The sequence below is a fragment of the Balaenoptera acutorostrata genome, chromosome 2, assembly GCF_949987535.1.
Source record: "Balaenoptera acutorostrata chromosome 2, mBalAcu1.1, whole genome shotgun sequence".
Taxonomy (NCBI): Eukaryota; Metazoa; Chordata; class Mammalia; order Artiodactyla; family Balaenopteridae; genus Balaenoptera; species Balaenoptera acutorostrata.
In genome coordinates, this window is record NC_080065.1 from 114409923 (window position 1) to 114428473 (window position 18551).

Below are 18551 nucleotides of genomic sequence, written 5' to 3' on the forward strand. Positions count from 1 at the left end.
TTTAAGCTATTTGTTGACATTAGCAAGTTGTGTGGGATTTGAAATAATGTATAAATTATGCTATGCATAATGCATTTTGTTGTAACTCAGTCTTGAACATGATAGGCTAGGTAGAGGACTGAATTCTTTGACTGCAATCAGCAGTTCTGACTTGGTTCATTGTAAAGTCACATGGTCACAGCATCCACTTTTATCTGTGGCACTTGAGTTTTGAGCTTTGCATTAATGCCACTGGATATTAATAGACCATTGTTAACCAGAGCAGATTGGATTCCTGTAAAACAATACTTTGTTTTGAGAGCATAGTCTGTATGGGGAGCATTACACTGAATACACCAATCACCGACAGCACGGATAGGAAATGTTGGTAGCTTCGGGGTGATATAATTGGCTAGTACTTAATGAAAAAATGGTTAGAATTAGCCCAGCCACTTTGGCATCTAAATTTGCATATGTATGCATCCATTTTTAGTTACTGATTTGGCTTTGTTTCATAATATTAATTTAACACTTTAGCTTACTTTGGTATTAAGAAGATGCTATTAAACTGTATGAGAAATTTTTATCTAAAGTATCCTGATGGATACTTTAGTTCAGAAGTTTGTTTTTAGGATTTAAATACCATTCTTTGGTGAACTTTCACTTTTTTGAAGTGTAATTTTGGGTTTTTTTTTAAATCAATAATAAGCTGCTTGTAAAGAAAGCAGTGAATTCTTTTATACTAACTGTGCCCTGAAATGAAGATTCCCCACTCCTCTGGCTGTCAGTAACAGTGATTTAATTTGCTTAAATAAAGCTAGGCCCAGAAGTTTTGCTTCTGTTCTCCTACTGTGCAATCTAATATTAACCCTAGCTAGTGTTGCTATGATGTGCTTATCAGTTGCCACCAAAGCAAACAGCACAGGGAGGAAGCTCTCATTTATTAAACACATTTTTAGCACTAGAGAAGTAACAAAAGATTTCTAGTAGTGTGATCATTGGTCCTCAAAGCCAGGTTCTTCACGCTATATCCTATTGACTTGTTGATGGTGTAGGTAATAAATCTTTTGCCACCATTCAGAATGGAGATGCCATATTTCTATGTATAGGTCAGTGTTTTTGTTTATTCTTCCAGAGGTAATCTTAAACTGCCAGTATTATAGGAAGCAGTGTAGTAGAGTCTAGATTAATAATGTTTTGCAGTACTTATTTTTGTGTATTTGTTCAACATCCAGTTATTTAAACTCACCCCATGGGCAGTTGAAATAATCACTTTTTTGTTGTTTATAATAATAGCCAAAATTTATCAACTGCTTACCCTGTTAATGTCAGACAATGTACCAAGCAGTTAATACATTTTCTTTTTTAATCTTTTAAAGTCTTTTTATTTTATTTTTTTAGACATTTTCCCTATGGTTTTATTTATTTATTTATTTTTAAATTTTTATTTTATTTTTGGCTCTGTTGGGTCTTTGTTACTGCGTGGGCTTTCTCTAGTTGCAGTGAGCGGGGGCTACTCTTTGTTGTGGTGCGCAGGCTTCTCATTGCAGTGGCCTCTCTTGTTGCGGAGCTCGGGCTCTAGGCACACGGGCTTCAGTAGTTGTGGCTCGTGGGCTCCAGAGCACAGGCTCAGTACTTGTGGCACATGGGGCTTAGTTGCTCCGCGGCATGTGGGATCTTCCCGGACCAGGGCTGGAACCCGTGTCCCCTGCAGTGGCAGGCATATTCTTAACCACTGCGCCACCAGGGAAGCCCTAAAGGTCTTTTTAGAATTGTGGTATATAGCAGAGAAAAAAAATATAAAGCCTAAATGAATAACTTAATCAAGTGATCACCACCCAGATCAAGGAATAGAACATTGCTGGCACTCCAGAAACCCTCTGTGCACCCCATTCTGATCTCCCTGTGCCAAAAGTAGCCACTGTCCTGACTTAATGGTGATCATTTATTTGGGTCTCGGTCTTGGTATTTTGTTTGTTTGTTTTTGTCACCTTTATGGATTCTGGAAGACCATTAGTCTAGTTTTGCCTGCTTTAAAACTTTATATGGAATCAATCATACAGTACTTTTTTATCTGTCATCTTTTGCTCACTGTTATGTTTGTGTATATTTATAATTCATTCATTTGTATTGCTAATTATCTTCCATTATATGAAATGCTACAATTCTGTAGTTGTGGATGTTTGAGACTGTTTCTGGTCCTTGGCAATTTTTAGCAATGCTGATATGAACATTTTAATATAAGTGTCCTACTTCATTTAAGTGTTGTTTATCTATAGGGATATATCTAGGAGTAGAATTGCTGGGTTAAAAGGTATGCATTTTTTTCAGCTTAAGAAGATAATGCCCAAACTTCTTTCCCAAAGTTGTGTACCAATTTATATTCCCACCAGCAGTGTATGAGAGTTTTTGTGTTCTATACAATCATGATATTTTCTCACTTTATCTTCTCAAACACTATGGGATAGGTAATATTATCTCCATTTTACAGATGTGGAAACTGAGGGCCAGAGGTGTTAACTTGCCAGAGTTCACATAGCTAGTGATAGCAGAGCTAGATTTTGAACTTGGATCTGACTCAGGAGCAGACACTTAAAATTTTACTTGTTACTATTTCAGGACATTATTTGGAAAACAGGGATTGCCCATAAAGACTCCATATTCATTCACTATGTCTTTGATTAAAAATGACAGGGAGAGGTCTGTACCCTTGTGAACCTTCCATTTTAATACATATTGAAGGAGTGGAGGTAGGTACATAGATTACAAGAGCTGAATAAAAAAAAAATACTGGGTGTGATATATGCTATGAAGAAGAAAAAAGGGGCACTGCTGAGAAGAAACTATATGTTGGGTGGTCTGGGAAGGAGGCTACACTTGAGCTAAGACCTACAGTTTGAGGAGCCAGCCATCTTCAAAGTGTGTTAAAGACAGGGAATGGCAAGCAAAAAGTCCCCCAGGAGAAAATACTTTAAAATCAACATTTCAGCAATAAAGCAGTATTATATCAAATTAAATATTTGATAGAACTCTTTCAGTAATTTTCTAACTTAAAGGATAGGATTTTGAAGGTGTATAAAAACTTCAAGGAAAATTAATAGAAATAATAAAGTGGTGTATGATTGGAAAAATACAGAGACTTCTAAAACAGACTAATATTTACTTTTTCTTTAATCATGTCAAATCTTACTATGTGTGGTAATAAAACATTGATGACAAATCTCAAGAATTCTGTGTGGATAATTTTCTTTTTCAAGCCTTCCTGAAAGGGCATGGATGTGTAAGTGGACCAAGGGGTGAAGAGGTTGCAATGGTAAAGCATGTACGGGAAGAAGGAACCTAGTATGACCCAGAGCATTTGATCAAAAGGAGTGGCTAGCTTGCACTGCTAATGTCCGTTTTTAATTGGAAAAAGAAAATTCTAGGTAACATAGAAACTGAACGATTTATTGGTCTGTTTTAACTACCCTGTCTACCACCATAGCCTCCAAATAAGCTCCTAAAGTTAAATAACTCGTATAACTCTATTTAGGACACAATTTCATATTAAACATTTTAATATGTTTATATTCCAGGTGGGTTATATCTGTACACTAGCAATTGTTTCTCCTCCGTAGGAGGTCTGATCCAGCTGTCTGTAACAGTCCTGTAGGGCAAAGAGTTTCACACACACTGTAGACCCTGGGGGAATTTCTACAAAGAGCAAAGAGATTTTAAAAAATACCCTCTGGTGTCATACACCGCGCAGAACTTCTGCTCTCATTTTTATGAGGACTGTGTCAGAAACCCTTAGCTTCTATAGATTTGGAAGCAGAGGAAGGAGGGAAGGATGAAGCAAGGTAAAGAGTGAAAACAGCTGAGGAATTGGGAAGTTTGAGCAGGACAGTTTCTTAAGTTGGGTGATTTGTCTAATGTCTCCTTGCCCAAAATAGGTAACTTAAAATAATTCACCGTGGCTCACTGTAATATGTGGAATTCTACCATTTAGAAGATTCTCTGCCTTGCCACATTAATAGCTACATGGTTAGGGGTAAGTTAACCTGTCAAAAGACTGTTCGCACATTTGTTAAGTGGAGATTAGATCTGTCTCTCAAAGATGTACCAGTTCAGGGAAACAGGGTGTGAAAGCATTTAGGGAAGCGTCTGGAACACAGTGGGCTTTCAGTAAATGTTGGCTGTAATTAAAGGAAGCCAGAGAGATTCTGAGGGTCTCCTGTACTACGAATTCTTATTTTACCCCATGAGTCCTGGATAGCCAAACCTAGATTATGTACAACTGTATTTTGTATGAAACTTTTGTTTCTTGACCGTAGAAAAACTACTATTCTGATGTATCTTGCAATATTACTTAGCACAAAAAATCTTGTGTACATCACAATAAACTTGAATTGGGTTGGATTCTATGCCAGGGTTCACCTTACCCCAAACATGCAAAACCAAATTATTGCCTAACCTATACATCAATTCTTATCCAGAGTCAAACTCTTTAAAAGTCATGGAGAAAAAAATCATCCTTTTCCCTGTTATATTTTCCAAGTGTGTTTGTAGTTATAGGAACTAGTAAGAGAATTGCTCAGAAAAAGATGGAAGTAAAGTGTATTTAACTACTAAGGCAGATTGTTACACTGCTAAATAGGCTTTTCCATCTTGTTTTTCCTTTAGTACAAATATTAATTGGGGAGAATTGAAAACTTCTGGAATGAATTATTGTTTCAGTTCTATTTATGTGTGATCACCCTTCATGTTGAACTTGTGACCTTTTTGGTAGTTGTAATTAACAGAAATTTTTAGCATTTAGATGATATGGTCTGCCAGAATAATTTGAAATCGGATAACTTGAATGAGGGTAGACAGTTCTGTATATTTAAAAATTTCTCTGTTTTCTACCATAGCTACTACCCTGTACACAGCATCTTCTAAGTAAGTAGTTGTTAAATGCATGCAAAATTTTATAAGCTATTATCTGCCCCCCCGACATTGTTTTCCAGTTCAGGTAGTTTTTTTTTTTCTATTGCTTAAGATTATTTGGTAAGGTTGATTTACTGTGTAAAAAGTAACATCAGTTGTGATTGGGATCCAAATTTTATTTCATAGATCAAAATGCTAGGATGCAGTATAGTTCCCTAGTCTTCATTTGGCAGGGTAAATGATTGTTTGACGCATATTTTGTGGCAGCCAGAAAATGATTAGCCAGTGCATATAATTTTGTCATATTGAAAAAATAAAGCCATCTCATATTATATCCTATCTTTATTCCTTTGCAGCTTTCTTCATCTTCAATAATTTTAGCTTTGTTTTTTTATGTAAACGAATACCTTATCTTACACAATCCTCACATTAACTATGTAAGTTAATGTATTAGTTTAATAACCACTTTCTAGTTGCAGAGATAATGCTAATAGAAAATTTTGTTTCCCTATGGACTTCCCTGGTGGTGCAGTGGTTAAGAATCTGCTTGCCAATGCAGGGGACCCAGGTTCGAGCCCTGGTCCGGGAAGATCCCACGTGCCGCGGAGCAGCTGAGCCCTTGTGCCACAACTACTGAGCCTGCACTCTAGAGCCCGCGAGCCACACCTACTGAGCCCGCATGCCTAGAGCCTGTGCTCTGCAACAAGGGAAGTCACCACAATGAGAAGCCAGTGCACCACAACGAAGAGTAGCCCCTGCTCGCCACAACTAGAGAAAGCTCGCACGCAGCAACAAAGACTCAACACAGCCAAAAAGAAAAAAAAGAAGAAAAAAAAAAAGAAAATTTTGTTTCTCTAAATAAATGAACCTTAACACAGAAGCATGGATTCATAATGGATCCATAAAACATGACCAAGATTTAATGCAAGATATGTTTCAGAGATGCAGTGTGGGGACAAAAGGAGGAGTACCCTTAGTTGCAAGAGGAGTTAAGGGATGCTCACTGGCATGGGTTTTGGTCCTCCGTATAACATGGAGGACCTTTTTATAACATTCATAAAAAATGAATATATTTGGGTTTGAGCTTCCCAGAAGGTGCCACAGGAGCAGCATTGACTGGGTACTGAGAGCAGGTACAGCCTCAGGGAAAATGCTGCCTTTGCTCTGATAGGGTCAACTGAGTATGTAATCTTGTTCTTGTTGAGAAGTGGCTGGGCATTGAAAAGCCAGGCCATCTAGGAATAATTTTCCTACTAATCCTTTTGAAGTGTGTAACTGTGAGTCACCCTCTTACATTTCTAACATGGCACTGAAACTTAAATTGCTGTATTATAATCAAGCTGTATCAGTTGGCTTGATAGTCAAGCCCGAGAAACCTCAGCTGCTCTGTGTGGCTGTAACACATTGATCTTTATTTACAGTCTTGAGACTCCAAGGAAATGGTACAGGTGGGCAGGGATTATTATCTCCATTTTACAGATTAGGAAACTGTCACAGAGAGGCTGTGACTTGAAAAGAGGTATCAACCGTTTTTTTTTTTTTTTTTTTTTTGACTGGATTAAACAACTAATAGAGGCTTCTTGGTATAGTAGAAAATGCCCTAGATAGAAGATAGAAAACCTACCTGTCATCTCTAGCCTCTACTATAAAAATACCAACTCTGGGAGGGCTGAAAAGTCCCTAGCATGGTTCTTGATAAAACTGATTAATAAATATTTGTTTAATGAATGAGTGGAAGGATGTGGTTGTGGTTTATGCTCAGAAACTGCTTTTTGCAACTGTAGAATCTTCAAGTAACAGAAAAATATCAGAAGTTATTTTAAGGGACTGGAACATTTCCCTCTTCAAAAAGTGTCCATATTTGAGCATCCTTAAGTCTACCTGGAAACAATATTGTAGCAGCCATAGACCTAAAGAGATAGTTTGGTACAGCTTTGCTCAGTTGTTCTTTAAAGCACCAGTAAGCCAAAATAAAAGCCCAAACATTTTCCCCTCCTCCCAAATTTTAAAAAATTATGTAGGTTACTGTCTTTTGCCTACTATGGCCTGAAATTGCTGAGCTAAGATACTTTTGCCAAGTCTTTACTAGTTTAACTGTAAAAAGAATAAATTTGTATAAAAATGAATATATTTGGTAATAGGCTTTGCCAGAAATGTGTTTTATTATATTCTAACTGTATTCAAAAGTTGCACTGTCTAGACAGTCTTGATTTTTCTTTGTACAATGATAACCACCTTTATTCAACTTTGGAAAAAACATGATCATAAATCATTCTGAGCACTGCACAATCATCTTTCATGGGTATTAACATCCTTGTCCAGTGATGTCGCAAAGGCCATGTACACTACTTTGTATACTTGAGATGATAGTCTTGTGGACTTAGTAACTGGGATGTCTGAAGAAAGAAAATAACTGCCATTTTAGTGTAATGTGTACCTAAAGCATTTATCAATGAAAAGTGTGTTGGTGTGCCCATGATGAGGATGTACACAGAAGACAATACTGTACTCTAGGTTACAGAGCCAGTGAAAGCAGTGTTAAGGTTTCTAATTGTAATTTTTTAAAAGCTTGGGTAAGTATTTTTTCCTAAAGCTTTATTGTTGTTTATCACTTTAAAAAGAAATCTGTCTTCATCCTAGGTTGTCTCTAAAATACTGAAGAAAATTCTGGTGTTAGGGAAGAAACAATAGCTTGATTTTTTAAGAATTTTTTTTACTGAGAAATCATCAATAAGCCTAGCCTTTGTGTTTCAGTTGTATTTTTTTTTTTAGGTCAAGCAGAGTATGAGTTATGACCTTTGATATGTAAAGGGTAATTTAAATCAGTGAATTCAAAACAAGTTAATTTTTGGGTATTGGAAACTGAAAAACTAAAATTTTAAGATGTGTATTACAGAATAAATCTAAAATCAATTTACATTATAAAGGATTTTAATTATTAAGAACTTTATTTTTTTGATGGAAAGTTGTTTTTTTAATTTTATTTAAGAAATTTTTATATTGGAGCATAGTTGATTAACAATGTTGTGTTAGTTTCAGGCATATAGCACAGTGATCCAGTTATACATGTATCTATTCTTTTCAAATTCATTTCCCATTTATGTTACTACAGAATATTGATCAGTGTTCCTTGTGCTATACAGTAGGTCCTTGTTGGTTATCTGTTTTAAATATAGCAGGGTGTACAAGTCACTCCCACACTTCCAATCCATCCCTCCCCTCTCCCCTTCCCCCCGCCCCCACCGGTAACCATAAGTTCGTTCTCTAAGTCTGTGAGTCTAGAATGTACCATCTTTCTGATCAGATACCTTTTTTGATATTTAAGTGTCCACTGAAACCTTTAAGAATTAAAAACTAATCCAAAAAAGAGAAACTGTTTCCCTCTCCTTTTCATTTAGAGGAAAGTTGTTTGTAGTACACTGACAATTTCTTTTTTCTTATTTGGTAAGAATTGGAGTAGTAAAAGTAATGAACTATAAAAGTGGCAACATCAGTATTTTATACACAGGGCTGATATTGAGAGGGGAGGTCTGATCTGGAAAAGTATGGGAGCTGTCACTTATTACTTATCACATACAGATGGTGTTTAAAGCTACAGGTTTGGTGAGATGACCATAGGAGAAACAGAGAGAGTGAAAAAAAGAGATGGGTCTAAGACCAAGTATTGAATGGACTCTTACCATTTAACTGCTGGCTGGAAGAGGCTAAAAGAGTGGTATTTCAAAAAAAGTTTGAAGAAAGAGGGAGTTGTCAACAGTATCATGAGCTGTTTCAAAAGTCCTTTGAGACAGGGACTAAAAACTGTACATTAGATTTATTAGATTTGGTAGCAGAGAAGTCCTTGAATGTCTTAAAACTATTCCAGTGTTGCGGCATGGTGAAGCCAGGTTAGTGTGCCTTGTTGAACGTGGGGTAGTATTTCAGCACGTTTGGCTGGACATTTGGAGGTGGGGTGTGTGGTGTGCAGCAAAAAGATAACTATGGTTAGAGGACAAAGAATGATCAAGTTGAGGTAGAAATTTGAATATACAAGGGAGAGTATCCACGGTGCAGAAATTCTCCTTTTCTCTACTCCCTGCAAAGAAATAAATGACCATGGAAACCAGAGTTCCCTTTCATTCTTTTATTTTCTGTATTCTCAGAAAAATGCTCAGCTACTCAGGTTTTCTTTCCCTAAGTTTCTCTTTTCATTCTTTTTCCATAGCTTCACCCACTAGCTCTTTATCCCTGGCCCCTCTCCTAATTTCCAGTCATGAATTTTTTAACAGCCTGGTGGAACTCTAATTGTTTCATGGCTCTTCAAATACAGTATGTCCAACTGAATTAATCATTTTCTTTTTAGACTGATATAATTTATTAGTATCTCTATTTGTTTCATTAAGAAATCCTTCCAGTTACTGAGGGTCTACCTCTCTGTGTTTTCCATTGATTCCTCTGTCTCTTCCTCTCTTCCCCACTCTTGTTCTCATGCCCAGTCTTTTTTTTTTTTTTTTTTAGTTTATTTTTGGCTGCATTGGGTCTTTCTTGCTGCGCGCGGGCTTTCTGTAGTGGTGGCGAGCAGGGGCTACTCTTCGTTGCGGTGCACGGGCTTCTCATTGCGGTAGCTTCTCTTGTTGCGGAGCATGGGCTCTACGCGCGTGGGCTTTAGTAGTTGTGGCTCGCAAGCCTCTAGAGCGCAGGCTAAGTAGTTGTGGCACACGGGCTTAGTTGTTCCTCGGCATGTGGGATCTTCCCGTACCAGGGCTCGAACCCGTGTGCCGTGCATTGGCAGGCGGATTCTTAACTACTGCACCACCAGCGAAGTCCCTCATGCCCAGTCTTAATCCTTGCTTTGTACACTCAGGTTCACAGTGCTACTTCTTGAAAGATTATTTCCCCAAATAAATTTAAATTAGTTTGTTCCACCTCATTTAATATGGTGTTATCCAAAAACTCATGTTGTTATTTTTGACATTGTATTCATTATGTGAAAAACAGTAAAAAACACAAACCCATTATTTCTCTGAAAATGGTAGATAGATTGAAGATTTTATTTTTGTACTTTTCTATCAGTATAATTTATAGTTCATAATTGTATATCTGAAATTTTCCTGGTAATAAGATTTGTATACAATATTTTGTATGTGTGTGTTTGTGTGTGTAGACAAAATGCCATACTCAACAATTTCCTTATTTCTCTGAAACTAATGTATTTATAGAAACAAAATGTATTCTACCTTGGTTTCCTGTTATTTCAGGAAATAAATATAATTATAAACCCAATTTTATTTTACTTAAATCTATTGATTGAAATATAAAAAATAACATATTCAATTGATTTTAATTTTTGAATTGTATTTTAAAGATAAATAACACTTTTTAAAATAGGGCTGTTGGAACATGGTAAGGAAGTTAAACTTAAATTTTATTTGGATTCATCTTTGTTTTAAAATATGTTATACACGCAGAAAAATCTTACTGTGTTTTTTGAATATAGTTGTTCATAGTATAGTGGAAACTGGTATAATTATTGCTAGATCTTCAACTTTCAGGTGGAATTCTAATAAATACAGCAAAAATTTTAAGACGCCTGCCTGCTTCTGAATTATTAAAAGGACACGCACATCAGAATTTAGCCTTGGAGAAAGTAGCCTATTAAGTACACACATCTTCAGTTTTCTTTTAATAGAGATGGGAATAGAAATATCTCTCTGTGTATAATTATAGGCATTGTATTTTTTTGTGTATTATTATAGGCATTATATTTTCTTGTAATACTTGCAGGTTATATAATATTTTATGTTATTTTATAACTGAAGAGCACCAAATATCCTAGAGTGAAATCTAAGGAACTTCTGTCTACTTTAAAGTTGATTGAGTTAATAGGCAAACATTTTTGTTCTGGCTTTATTTGAATAATTGAACAGTTGAGCCATCAATTCTCTTTTTTTCTTTTTTGGGGGCAGCGTTGGGGGAATTCATCAGTGATGTCCTACTGTATAGAACATAAACAACAGTGGACGTAAAGCCAAAGTGGGTTGCTGAGCTACGCAGGCCCCTGGTTACATTTTTTCCTGTTTGTACGTATTTCTAACACATTTAACTATTACTGGTTTCCATGTTTATACCAAATTCTAAGCACGAAAGAGGGATAAAAATAGACACATGGACTAAAATGAGGAGTGACAGTCTGCAGACGGATACAAAAGAAGAGGTGGGAAAGACGACCAGAAATAGTCATTGCAAAAAGTATTTCATGGCCCAGCAATTCTTCTAGGTATATACCCAAGATAAATGAAAAACACATGTCTACACAAAAACTTGTGCACAGATATTCACAGCAGCATTATTCATAATAGCTAAAATGTAGAATAGGCCCAAATGTTCATCAGCTGATGAACAGATTTTAAAATGGGGTATATCCATACAACAGAATATTATTTGGCAATAAAAAAGAGTGATATGTACTATAACATGGATGAACCTTGAAAATGTTATGCTAAGGAAAAGAAGCCACACACAAAGGCCACATGTTGTATGATTGCATTATTCCATTTATATGAAATATCAGAAGAGCAAATCCATAGAGATAGAAAGTAAGTAATTGCCAAGAGCTTCAGAAAAGCGGAAATGGGGAGTGACTGCTCATGGGCGTGGAGCTTCTTTTGGGATGATGGAAATGTTCTAAAATTGACTGTGGTGATAATTGTACAACTTTGTGAATATACTAAAAATCATTGAAATACGCACTTTAAATGGGTGAGTATGTGAATAAGAGCTCAATAAGGCTGTTTTAAAAAGTATAGAAGATTGGGGTGATTACAGAATTTTTATGAAGTGTTTTATATGCCATAAGCCTGGGGCATCCTTTTTAAAGTACAGTAATCATTTGATACAGTAGACAGTAGTTATGAAACTGCTGTAAGGGAAATTATTATGATTTATTTCTCTTAGGATCTGTTTTTTAAAGTTTGTGAACTATCAGAATTAGTCAACATTAAAGTTCATTTTTAAGTTCTTAGTAATTTTAAAATGAGTTATTTTCCATGTATTTCATGTAGTTGAAGTTATAGCTTTGTCTTTTAGTGTAAACGTGGAGATTAGTTTAAAATTTGATTATTTAAAAGAGCCTAGGCAAAATAATTTCAAAAAATATACTTAAAGAATTTACTGCATCTAACTTATTATACTGTTTCTTCTATTGCTTAAAAATCTAAGAATTTGCAGTAGGTACATTATAAAAATATGGAATATAAGAGCTGATCTAGGTTGATAGCACTTTGAAAAGCCATATAGCAATAATGCATTAAGAGAATTAAATGAGTCTACTTGGCTAACAGAAGTCAAAGAAAAAAAGGAAGTTTGGATTATTACATAGTTTTTTCTCTGTTGTAACACAGAACTTGCTGCAGCTCATTTCTATGAAAAAAATTATATTCAGAATTCAGTAGAGGGTATAACCACTGAAAATGATTTCTTAAAAAAGTATTGTAGGATATCTAGATCACAGTGTTCAGGATTAAATTATAATTAATTTAGTTGGCTCTTTTTCATTTAAAGAATGAATGTTTGAAATATAGCTGTACTTTGTTCCCTGCTGTTGAGATATGGGTAGAGGAAGAACTATGGGGCTAGTGTTAGGGACAGGATTCTAGATCTAGAACATTTTCTATTTCCCAACACCCTTCCACCCTTCACGATCTGTTTAAGGCACTGCCACTGGTTTGGAAGTTTGTCATGTGCCTTGGGTGTGTTGGGACTGAACAAAAGTTGAGAGCCATGGAGAGAAGGAGAGAGAGAATGTAAAGAAGAAAAACTAAGAATTAGAGAATCAGACATGAAACATAAAAGCCTTAGAAGGAAACACTAGTTGTGAAAATGCATTGTGTCAACCAGTTCACGTCTGAATCTGAGAAGAATTAGAAAGGAAAGAATGAAGAGTGCTGAGTGACTGAACTCAGGAGTGAGTAAAGGCAGGAGTTAGGGGTGAATCTTGGGATCCACGGAGTCCTGCTGTCAGGGACTATAAAGGGAAAACTGTTCACTGGTGATGAAGAGGAGTTTTATATTGTGAACACTGGAAGTCCAGATAGGGGAAGGGTGGCATCCAGGCAATATAAAGTTGTGGCTGGAGAGACAAGGTCTGAACTGACTGACCTGGTTAGCCTATACTTAGCAAATAGTATTCTTTGTGTTCTCCAGATACCACCAAAATGTAATTAAAATTTTAAATTATTAAAATGGGTTTCATGATAATTAAATTTTTAAAACTCTCAATCCTCAGGTAAAATATTCAGAAACCCTTGATTCTTGTAAATACACTAAGTGTATTTAGTGGTGTTTGTTTTTATCAGGTGATTTTTAAATTTTAAATAATTCTTAAGCATAATTCACATTTCCTCTTATAACCAGGAACCTTTTGAGGATGGCTTTGCAAACGGGGAAGAAAGTACACCAACCCGAGAGACTGTGGTCACGTATACCGCGGAAAGTAAAGGAGTTGTGAAGTTTGGCTGGATCAAGGGTGTGCTAGTATGTACCTATAGACTTAATTTTAGAGTTATACATTTCTGTTTATTATACAATCTTCCTAATATCATCATTCTCGAGATAATGCTTTCTCTTTTTTAAACTGTTTTATCTGATTGTTATGGAGGACCAAATTAATAACTTGTACCTCCTTTCCTTGTGGGTATTAAATTCAGTAAAGTAAATATATTTATTAATTTAATCAAATTATATTTGATTACTTCTAAGTTATATTTTATAACCTCTTCTGAATCTCACATATTGTCACTTTTCAAAAATTAAGTATGAAGCTATTAAATTGATGAGAGCAACACAATCAAGAAAGCTGGGCAGGTAATACAGTTGAAATATGCCTGCTTCCTTTCCTGCTACCTTATTGTCTTTTGAAGAGAAATGTATAGACGTTAACAAGCAACAGAATAAAGGAGAAATAAGTGTTGAGATCACTTCAGTAGACAGGTTTAGGTGATTAAGGTTCAGATTTACTGTGTTTACTGTGTCTTTTTCTGTGTTTGAATAGGCACTAAGGATCTGACTGGAGTAGAGAGTCTCACTGGGACTTTGGGAGCACTAATTTAGAGTTGTATTGACATTTAGGGGAGAAGTAGAGGGAAACATCCCAGTTCTAGTAGTGATTTTATTGTCTAATCAGTAGAGTGTATTTTAAGCTCTGAGTTGTATTGTTTGCCTATTCTTAGATTTTACTATTTTGGAAGACTATATTCTATGTACGAGCATAGTAAATAAAAGTAAAAATAAATTGAGGATGCTGTCTTACAAAGAGTAGGTTTTCGAAAGATGTGTGAACAGTTGGCATTTTGTGTTGACAAGATATTACATAATACTTAAATCCACTGTAGAAATCATGAAGTGAAGACGTTATAAAAGAATAAGTAAAACACTGACTTGCATTGATAAGGGGGAACATAAACTCCTTTTTTTAGGGCTGAAGTCTTAAAATATTCCTTGTGCCTTTCTTGTTCTTTTGCTTCTGCTGCTTCAGATAAATGTGTGTGTATAAAGTACATACACACACATATACTCATATATTACCTTATACTTATACTTTAATTAGCTCACATTTAAGCTCTCAATAAAGCTCTTTAAAAACAACTGTTAAAGGGTGGGATAAGAGATTTGCAAGGACCTTCTATAGTTTAAAATGTATGTTATCCTACTATTGGCTAGTTTAGCATTTACTGTGTATTTAATTACTTTTCATCTGTGACTTGGCCTCTTTTTCTAGGTACGATGTATGTTAAACATTTGGGGAGTAATGCTCTTTATTAGATTGTCATGGATTGTGGGTCAAGCTGGAATAGGTAAGTGAAGTGACATACTGCTTGATTCATTTGAGAATGAATAGGGAAAGTGGCTGTGTGCATGTGTAGTCTCTGAACCTCATAAAATTCAAGCAGTTGGAATCATTCTACATTATGTTCTCCTTTGTATCAGACTGTTGTCTTAATGTCACTTTTTTCATAATTCTGATTTGATCTAATATGAGATAAAAGTAACATAATTTATAGGTTATAATGTAAATTCAGTGTACTTAGACTAACCAGTTCTAGATGTGGCAGGTTTAAATGAGAGTGTAAGTATTCTCAAGTCTCTTTTCTTTTTCGCTAAAGGTCTGTCAGTCCTTGTAATAATAATGGCCACTGTTGTGACAACTATCACAGGATTGTCTACTTCGGCAATAGCTACTAATGGATTTGTACGAGGAGGTAAATTCAGTCTTTTTACATCATCAGCATTGGATTACTGACACTAAATAAATTGAGATTTAAAAATATCTCTAATTATTTTTTACCTTAAAGAAGCAACATATCAGGTTCTATATAGGCAAGAAAGTTTCTATCAAGTACTCTTTAACTAATATTTTGAATATAAAATTTTAAATTCCATACACAAACATGTATGCTTCAGATTGTTCAGGGTGTTCAGTGTGTTTGGTAGCAAGAATGGAGCTTCTAACTAGGTTTCTTCTCCACCAAGGCACCCCTTGTTGCCTTCTCCCAGGCTTCAGCCCTTGGATCAGTGGTGTGCATCCTGCATTTGGTCAGTACTGTACAGGTGTAACCTCATTCTTCCCCACTGAAGGAAACTTAGGCAGAGTTCTTTCTTCATGGTCTAATAGCTTGTGTGAGTTACACCTGGGACTCTGAATCCATGCCCTCAACTCTAGCTCTCTTCTCTGGGTACCCTGAGGCCTATTTTATTGGAGCCCACAAGACCTGCCTTGTGAGGTTTTACTCTCCCCAGGGAGAACACCCAGGACATCAGGATAATGGCCTTGGGACCCCTGAGAACAAGAAGAAAAGAAATCCATTTTCCAAACAAAAACTCATCATTCAGCTGGAGTGAGAAGATCCTAAGAGAAAGAAGAGAAAATGTATACCAGCTCCTGTAAATTTATCATAGCAGATCAACTGAGAAAAGAATCTACCTGTTCCATCTGCCTCAACTATTTTGCAGATCTGTATTTGACATTATATACATGCAATTTCTGCTTTTTCTGCATTAGTACTTGGAGAAAGAGAGAACCAGATTGAGCTTTTCATTTTTCCCCAGTCGTCTTCATATTTTTTTATATACCAGAGGATTCAGACCACTACGGCCCTAAGGGAAGCTGGCAGCTCACATCTATAGTTACGACTGTGCTGAGCATGCATCACTGCTGGCTGAAGTTTTATATGTTCCTGAATCCAGGTTGAGCAAATTGGGGTCCAAGATGTGGTTATGTCCAACAATTAATCAGACAGTGCTGAGAGATTCTTGGTTTCTTGTGTAACTGGATGCCCCGTGCTTCATTTCATTCTGCTGCTATTGGGTAATGGACATAGGAGGAGAAATGGGATGGTGTGTTAGGTATTTGAGAGGATCAGCAAATCATCATAAAATTTCTCCTTGTCTTCAGCCCTTCAAATCTAGGTTGTAAGCCTCAAGGGGAGTGGGGCATGGACCCACTGTCAGCACAAACCCCATTCTGTTCTCTGTGTTGAGTGCAAACTTAAGGAAAGTATAGATTTTCCTGCATTGTGACTAAAAAGCCATTTCATGTTTCAATACTACCAGTAGTTTTCATATATTTTTATGAATACCTCAGAGACTTGTATCTAGTCGTCTGTCCTGGACACCAAGGAAGTATGAGAATATGGAGTACATGAAGATGTGTCCCAGCAAAGTACCACATGTTGCAGTTTTGCCTGAGTTCCCTCAAAATGATAGTTCACAAAGTAACTAACTATAGAGAAAAAAAAATTGGATTATACAATTTGGAATTCTTCTGTTATCATTTGTTCATAAATGACAAAGTAAATACATTTGCTGAAATAATGAAACCTATAGAAAAAGAGAAAGCTATTAATTTAAAGAAATGACCAAATGCTTTGAAGCTTTGCTAGAAGGCATTCATTTTTCACTTAGATCAGTTAGTGATGTTAGAAAGCTGGCTGATCCTTTATAGAATAATAAATGAGCTGCATCATCTGCAGTGAAAGTTCCTGGAGATTCTTGCGATAAATGTAAACCCCTGTGTCTCCTCTCCATCTGCTTCATAGACTTGGAGACCCCTAACAGGATTTATTTTGGTTTCTTGGAAAAACAGTATTTCCACAAAGGAGAAAGTAGATATAGGTATAAAACTGGTGAGATTACATTGTTTTCTGTATGCATGGTTCTAAATTGAAAGTATCAGTATGACTCACACATTTTATCCCAAAAGTATATATTTCTCAGCTCTGTCCACAAAAATCACCTGTAACAAATGACCAACCCAGTATCAGTGAACACCCTTAGTGCCCACATTGTGTATTTCCATTCAAAGGAACCAGGGAACCTTGGAGAAAGCATTGATTCCAGATCTGGATAGGAAATGTACTAGAGAAGTCTAGACATCTTTTCACATCAAAAAGTAAAGAAGGTAACAAAGCCTACTTGTTTCATGTCAAAAGGACCATGGAGCCAACTTGAAGAAACTAGCACAGACTTAAATTTGGATAGAACAGCAATACTACTACTAATAGTAACTGATTTAAATGAAAACATAAAATCCCTAGGTTCACAGACATCACACACACACACAAATCTCATTTTCACCTTTGAAGAATGCTAGAGAACTAACTTATTTTGAAAATTGATAAAGAATCTAGTGTAAATCAAGTTTTCTGAGTGAAAACTCCTTACCTGAACTCACTGTAAGCAAAAAATTGATGAGAGATTTATCCTTTGTGTAATTATTCTACAAAATAAGTGAAGAAGAAAAGGGGACTATTCCAACTTTGTAAATGCTTTACTTAATAAGACTACCTGTGAAATATCGAATATGAATCACATCATGCCTATAGCTTCAGGAAGCATAGAGTATTCAGGGGAGAGAGGAACTTATTAAATGACACTATAGGATGATGACAGCAAATGCCAGACTAGGAATCGCTCTGGAACAAGGAATCCTTGTTCAGTAAAATTTTCCAAGGAGCAAAAAATAAAGAGAGGGAATTATAGTTTAAAACAAACTTTAAGAGACTTAATGTATAGATGCAGTTTATTTGCTGTTCTTCACAATAAGCTTTTTATCTTTTAGTAGTATGGGACCAAGGGTGCCTGCATTGGATGCCCTCTAGCCCAACCACTGAGGACTTAATTTGACTTCCTTCCTTGAAAGGGCTGCGTAAGAGGAGAGCAGTAGAGCTAGAGCTATCTGGAGGGTCAGCGTGCAAAGACTTAGAGATAGGAGAAATGGAGGAATACTACGGGAACAGAGATGTCTGGAGACCCATCTTAATTTTCTGTGGACTGAAAGTTGACTATTAAGGGCATTAACAAGGAAGTATTTTACCCAAAATGTTGCTGAGAGGTTGTGGCTGCTCTCTTTACTAATTTCTGTCTGAAGAGCCCTTTTTTAAACTTGAGTGCGTAGTTATTAATATAGAGAACTATTTTGAGGGTAGTGCTTGACATTTTAATTTGTTTTATTTATCTTGACTCTTAACTGAATTATGACATGTATTTTTATTAACACTGAATAATAATTTATTCTTGTTTTGTGAGGTATGTACTTCCAACCCCATGTAAGTGTGTGAAATGTGTACTTTTCCTAGTGTTGGGTGATTTATGCCACAGCTATTTAATGTTACTAAATAGCCTTAACGTTG

General features: G+C 36.0%; 1 protein-coding gene across 2 annotated transcripts in view; it reads left to right on the forward strand.

Annotated features, from left to right (window-relative positions):
• SLC12A2 (solute carrier family 12 member 2) overlaps positions 1-18551 on the forward strand; it is a 110387-nt gene that overhangs the window by 15692 nt on the left and 76144 nt on the right. For both annotated transcript variants that reach the window (XM_007188581.2, XM_057540694.1), the window contains exons 2-4: positions 13279-13398; positions 14642-14717; positions 15027-15122. In XM_007188581.2, the coding sequence (XP_007188643.2) occupies positions 13279-13398; positions 14642-14717; positions 15027-15122 (292 nt within the window). The remainder of the gene's footprint in view (positions 1-13278; positions 13399-14641; positions 14718-15026; positions 15123-18551) is intronic.